The following is a 6,699-nucleotide window of genomic DNA, read 5'->3' as shown; positions in this document are numbered from 1 at the left end:
TGTGTGTGTGTGTGTGTGTGTGTGTGTGTGTGTGTGTGTGTGTGTGTACAGAGGTGAAAGAGTACCAGCCACCCTTTGGGAACCTGAGGGAACACCCGTGTGTAGAGAGCATGAAAGACAGCGTCCTCCGAGACCGAGGAAGACCTGAGATCCCCGACAGCTGGATCAACCACACAGTAAGAGGCGCCACACACAGCCTGGGCACATTTACATCGATGTAGAGCCATGTTGATTTTTAGGTGCACTATCCCATATAAATAATCAAACTAATGAATATATAAACAAGTCCTGTTGGACAACCTACAAAATGCAATGGCAAATACTGACAAGAAGAATTGACAAAACAAGAGGAAAACAACACACATGTTGCTCTTTGTACAGTATTTAGTGTTGTTACTGGAACACCAGAATAAAGAAATGTCCATCCCATCTCCTAATATTAAAGATCTAATGAGTAGCATTTAGAGGGATCTGTTGGCAGAAAAGAAATACACGCTTGATAACCATGTTTTTATTAGTGTATAATCACCAGAAAGACGAGTCAGAAGAATAAGCAGTTTATAACTACCTAGTAAGTCCGCCATGTTTCTACGGTAGCCCAGAGCGGACAAGCTTAAGAGAGAGCCTTTTGTTTTCACGGTACCTGAAGGCCTCAGTAGTTCATGGGAGGAGTGAGCGGAGGGGTATTCAGTTGGTTGCAGTCTGCATCCTCACCACTAGAAGCCACTAAATCCTACACACTAGACCTTTTTAAAGTAGTGTCATCCAGTACTTGAAGTGGTATAAAAGCCGAAGAGCTGCATCTGGATTTGTAAGTGTTTCACGAGGAAGTAAAAGCACTCGACACATTTGTTAGACCTCAAGGACACAAACTATGTGTTTTGCTGTTAACACGAAATGTAAACATAACTTTTGTTTTGTTCATAAGAAAACTCCACAGGGCACCTTTTAAGCTTAATTGTGTACTTTGTGGCATTTCTGTTTGGTATTGTGAATGGCAGACTCCTAATTTTTTCCATTTAAACAAATTGAATGTCAAATGAGCATTAAAACCTTAATGAAGGGAGGATTTATTGCACGCCAGCTGCTTTAGTTAGACCCAGATTGACACGCATAAATACACATGAACATTCGTCGCTCGAGGTGATGATATTCTGTCTGCCAGGCTCGCCCCGGGTCTGTATTATTGACTGATTGTATCTGGGTTCTATTGCTCCCCGTGCAGGGCATCCAGATGGTGTGCGAATCCATAGACGAGTGCTGGGACCACGATCCGGAGGCCCGCCTGACAGCCCAGTGTGTCGCCGAGCGCTTCAGCGACATGGAGTACCTGGACAAGCTGTCGGAACGCTCCGACTCGGAGGAGAAGATCCCCGAGGAAATCTTAATGGTGGATGAGAAGTAGAGCTCTGCAGAAACGCTGCCCCCACCGGGGCGTCAGAGGAATTACAGCCGAGCAGCTGGGAGAGAGAGAGGGAGAGAGAGAGGGAGGGAGAGAGAGGGAGAGAGAGGGAGAGAGAGAGAGAGAGAGAGAGAGAGAGAGATTCCAGTGGATGCAGTGTTTGCCATGGGTTGGTCAGAAATGGGTGACTGAGGAGCAAACTGGAAAATCACATGAAACAGAACTGATACCAGAGATGGACTTCTATTTACAGATCAGAACCAGCATGACTATAAACCAGCGACTGGTTGATTTGTTTTCTTCTCCATGCTTCAAAGACTGGATCAAGTTATACACCAACAAGCTTTTTTTAACCAAATGCTATTTGCACTTTATCAATATCTATGCACATCAAAAGATATATATTCAGTGTCTTTTTTAAATTGTGTCTGACAATACATTTCAGGTAGAGGAAATAAAGGGACTTATATTTGGAAAAGAGGGTAAAAGGGACCAATGTAATATATTAAGACAGTTAATAACACTAATGTCCCCTTTATAGTTTCTTGACTGCACTTAAACGTTTTCCTAGGTGGTGTGGTGGCCTTGGATATACAGTTCGTCTGTGGGACGGTATTCAAGGTGCATGTATAATTTCTTCTAGTGGCATGAAATGGAAATCACCCACAGCAAAGAAAGGTAAAAGCCATCCAAGGCAGAGATCTGCAAGGAAAGCTGGTGATGTATCTCAAGGACTATGATTTGTGAAATAAGGAAATTTAGCCTGAAAGGGAAAAAAAGGGAAGTGTTTGTGTTTGTGTTTGTGTTTGTGTGTGTGTGTGTGTGTGTGTGTGTGTGTGTGTGTGTGTGTGTGTGTGTGTGTGTTTGAGTGTCTGTACTCAGAAGAGTCTGGTCTCGGTTTGATTAATAAGACCAAGATAATAAAGGGAATAGAAATGTTTCTAATGGACTCTAAACAGGAAGTTCCAGCCCGCTGCCTGTGTATATGCTATAAAAGCTGAACTAGACATTTTGTGATAGAAAAGGGAATTCTGTCGCCTCTGATTCTAAACTATATCAAAGTCTTTTTTGTTGTTGTATAATATTGTAAAGCCATAATTAAAAGTGTTACAGGTCTCACTTTGTCAATTTGGTGTTTTTATCCCCATCATATTGCTTCGTATTCTGACCTTTGGTGCCAGTTTTTCCCCCTCAGGGTGTTACGTGACATGAATGGCAGTGACTGTGGATTTCACATTGTGAACCTTTCAAAATCTGACTGGCTGTACAGCCCAAACAAAATAGTTTTCAGCAAAAAGAAGCACAATACGGTCCGGTAACCTACACAAACGCTACACTTAGTGCTCCATTATGTCTTTCTAACATTAAATTAAATGACTCCCTCTTAATGTTGCTAATCCTGCTCCTCCTACAGAGACTCTGAAGAAGTCTGTGCAGCTTTATACTACTAAGTCGCTCCGGTGATGGCCCACATATGTAAGAAGTGTGGGCAGTCACCTCCAGCATGCATGCAAGACGTGTTTACATCCATCATATACGGAGTAAAAGTAAAGAATCCTACATTCTAAACTAAAACACCTTTTTTTTTTTTTTCTACTACCGTGACTGAGAATTTCTATTCTAACAGTGAAAGAAGTAAATTGAAAGTAATGTGTGATACCTGACAAAAGTACGTGTTTTAATACACCTATACGCACTGACAATATGCTTTTAGTATGGAGTGATATAATCTAATTTATCACTGGAGGACTCTGCTCCTGCAGGATGACGAGCTCGATAAAGTCCCGGTAGTGATAGCTCATCAGCTGCTCCCGGGCTTGGAACAGGGAGTTTATGTTCCGGTCCTGACGCACTGTGACACACAACTTAAATCACTGCGAACCGTGTGTGCGCATCCGTAATCCATCATTCTGCAGTATTGCTTCATCCATATATATCTATATACATGAGAGATTTGCATGTTGGTACGCACACACTGGCTTTAACTCGTTCATCCTTCATTCATGGCTACACCGAGGCCTCCGAGATGTTTTGAATTTGGGTTGTTCAACAGAAATATGACAAACCTCCCAGACTTGTGTTGTCACACATCTTAACGGTGGCGTTCGTCTAGTGTTTGTCAGACAGCGTCTAATGGTTTTACGTTGTTGCGTGTTTGCGTGTGCTGGATAAGGTTCAGGTGCGGTTCAGCAGGTCCGCACAGTGTTTGGCAGTGGTTGTGTGCAGTCAGTGTACGATGCCGGCAGACCTTTCATCATGAGCCCACCTCTGACTCAGACTGGGATACGCGTCTGTCTGTGGCTCTCTGCCTACCTGTCGAGGCCACTATCTGTCTCTGTCCTGCAGGCAGCTGCTTTCACTGCATCCACTTGCTCCCAGAATCTAAATTTATTTGGCAATGAGACCAGAGGTGTCCAAACTGTTTTGGATTGTGAGCCGTATACAGAAAGACAATCGGAAATGCGTAGTTGTCAACCAGTTGCACTGCAAGAAAAAAAAAATTCTAGACCTGCAAACCAAATGTGCTAAAGAAAATGCATTAGCAAAATAACTACGCAACACTACAAAACAATTTAGAATTTGGCATTGGTGTGTCCAGATGCTACAAAAAGTAGTTCTGTATCTTCTAAATTGAATTGAATTTGTTAAATACTTTTAAACTCTAACACAGGGCTAGAGGCTAAAGAGGCCACATACAATATGATGTTGCTATTTGTAAACCTATTAAGTTAAATCAGGCAGAAACGGCCAAATATTGGTTTGTCTTCATGGCCCAAGGGCACCACTTAAAAGATTACCATGTAAGTCTGATATTAAGATGTAACAAACGGAACAGGCAGAAATAGTTAAATGTCGGTTATGTGCCAAGAGGTTAAGACAGAGACGCGTTTGCTAAATTTAGTCGACATCTGGGATCTAAACTATAGCGCAATTTATTAGAAACATGCTCAAACCATATCCTAGTTTATTTTTAAAATCTCACTGCTGGCCGCAGTTTGCCACTATAAATCTGAACTATAAATCTGTTGTGTTTGTGTGTGGAGCTCAACCAAGGCTGCAGTTGTGAAGCAGCGCCACTGAAAACGCACGGACTGTAAAACCAATGCACTTGGGAACGCCTGCAAAGTGATTTATCAGCTTCAGTGGGCTGACTTGTCGTCTCACGGGGAAGATTTCCGTTGCCCTTCCCACAGTTCACAATGTATACCTATTTACATAAACTGTGCCACAGGCGCTCGGTTGTGTGTTGCGCTACAGATAAATTGGACGCCGCCGCGGGGATGTGCATGCTGATGATGAATGATTTATAATTTTTACATTATAAATATATTACCTCAGGGGTGTCAAAAGAAACAAAAGTAACATTTCTGTTCATTTTTCACAATCAATTAATGTGAGGCCTATTTTATTATTAATATTTTACTGCAGCAAAGGAGTCAAGTTCTTAATTCTTAAAAGGGAGATGCATATTTGAGAAAGCGAATGCCTCTAAATGCCGCCTGAAGCTGACTCATTTGTCAGGGTCAGTAAAAGAACAACTTTGTTCAACAGCAAATTCAAAATGAGTTCTTGTATTGCAGGAGCCGCAGAGCAAGGATCCTCAACACAGTCGGGTGCAGTTTGGTTAACCGTGTTGGAAGCGATTCAACGCAAATCATGCAGCACGATAATCCTGTTATGTTTAATCCTGTTACGTTAGTTCATATTGCTGCACCTGGCAAAGGAATTCACTCGAACCTCGAGCAATTGAGGTCATAATAAGGAGAACAAATAAATTACATTGTTTGTTGTTTTTTAAACTGTCTACCCTCAGTCGGGTTGGTACAAACACTCCTGTCTGCTACCGTCCCGGTGTGTGTTTTAATCAAGGCAACATGGGAGCTTGTGCACACTTATTCCCTTCATCGCCAGCAACAACACTACAGTAGAATATTGCCTGACACCTGCATTTAGTCTTTTGACCGGTAGAGGGCGTAGTGGTTCTACCGGTTCCTGCATACAAAGACATCATCTGTGCCTTCTGGAGCTGACTCTGGGTGCTGAAGTGCAGCATCCAGCGAGCTAACATTTGTGCTTTGAGGGTAAAAAAAAAAATGGAAGCAGTGCACTGTGAAAATGAAGGGGCTGAGCTCAAGATGTGACAGGTCTTTCCATTACTAAGAGTCATACTCAGTGGCGCTAACCAGTCGCCGAACACTGGAGTGATTTTGCATCTTGCTTTTGGACCTAATTGCATTTAAAACCACAGCTGCTGGCGAGCGGAACTTCATAACATTTCTTTCTCCATTTGATTCTCTCACTCCGTCGCGTCCTCGTTCGTCGCTCGCCTGTCACAACGTATATGAGCTCGAGACACCCGCGTGCAGCCCCCCGTCAATCAAGATATTTCTTCACCAGATTAACCCTTCGAGTGGGAGGCAGCAGAGGGCCGCTGGGTGTTCAGCTCGGCGCCGCTCACGCGTCCACACGAAGACGCCAAAAGAAAAAAAACGCACGCGCAGCCCTTGGAGGCCTTAATAGTCCAGAAGGAGATACTCTCGTGCCAAAGTCACTTATCGTTCCCCCACATGCTGGTCGCCATGGCAACGCCTCGTACATCAGTCAAAGTTGCCGATGAGATGGTTGGCGAGGACCTTATGAACAATATTCGAAGCTCCAGTAAGAGGGAAGACATGGGAGACAAACGGCTCCGATATCACCTCCTCTCTCCGGTTAACCCCCCCCAACCATCCCAGTCCTTTACAGATATTTATATATATATATATATATATATATATATATTCCAAATACAAAAAAAAATACAAATATGATTTAGGTGTTCGCTTGACATATTCCACTTTGCAGAGTGCAGCTTGTGCTGTTGACAGCGATGGTTGCAGCAGCAGCAGGAGTCACATCCAGCAGAACTTCAGAGGCCCTGAGCCTTGTTTGCAATTGTCCAGGGGATGATGCGCCTGTTAGGATAAGAGCAGTGGATGAGACTACTGATGTGTTAGGAGCCATTACCCCTGCTGTCCTCTCAGACATCTTCTTTTTTTTTCGTCCGATGGCAGTGGACTCGATGGTTCCGAGATTACTTTAAATTCCTCATGCCTGAATGAGCTATTGTGTCTTCTGCTGTGTGTATTCTCAGCTAGTGAGCCACTTAGAGTGCTTAATACAAAGAAAAATAAGGACAAACGCAGCTGTGTCACACACGGCAGCGTGCTCGAGCTGACGTTTGTCTTGGGAGGATATATTCAGAGAGTTGTTTGCTTACATTTAATAAAACCAGTGCTTGGCAGTTTTACTGCGGT

At 43.3% G+C, this 6,699-nt stretch overlaps 1 protein-coding gene across 2 annotated transcripts in view; it reads left to right on the top strand.

Annotated features, from left to right (window-relative positions):
• LOC116393841 (TGF-beta receptor type-2-like) overlaps positions 1-3,028 on the top strand; it is a 28,125-nt gene extending 25,097 nt beyond the window's left edge. For both annotated transcript variants that reach the window (XM_031866512.1, XM_031866511.1), the window contains exons 6-7: positions 52-176; positions 1,226-3,028. In XM_031866512.1, the coding sequence (XP_031722372.1) occupies positions 52-176; positions 1,226-1,405 (305 nt within the window). In that variant the 3' untranslated portion in view covers positions 1,406-3,028. The remainder of the gene's footprint in view (positions 1-51; positions 177-1,225) is intronic.
• Positions 3,029-6,699: the final 3,671 nt, after the last annotated feature.

This window comes from Anarrhichthys ocellatus, unplaced genomic scaffold (genome assembly GCF_004355925.1).
Source record: "Anarrhichthys ocellatus isolate YVR2014 unplaced genomic scaffold, GSC_Weel_1.0 scaffold35, whole genome shotgun sequence".
Lineage (NCBI taxonomy): Eukaryota > Metazoa > Chordata > Actinopteri > Perciformes > Anarhichadidae > Anarrhichthys > Anarrhichthys ocellatus.
The sequence above is the reverse complement of the archived record's forward strand: the minus strand, read 5'-3'. Positions and strand labels throughout refer to the sequence as shown.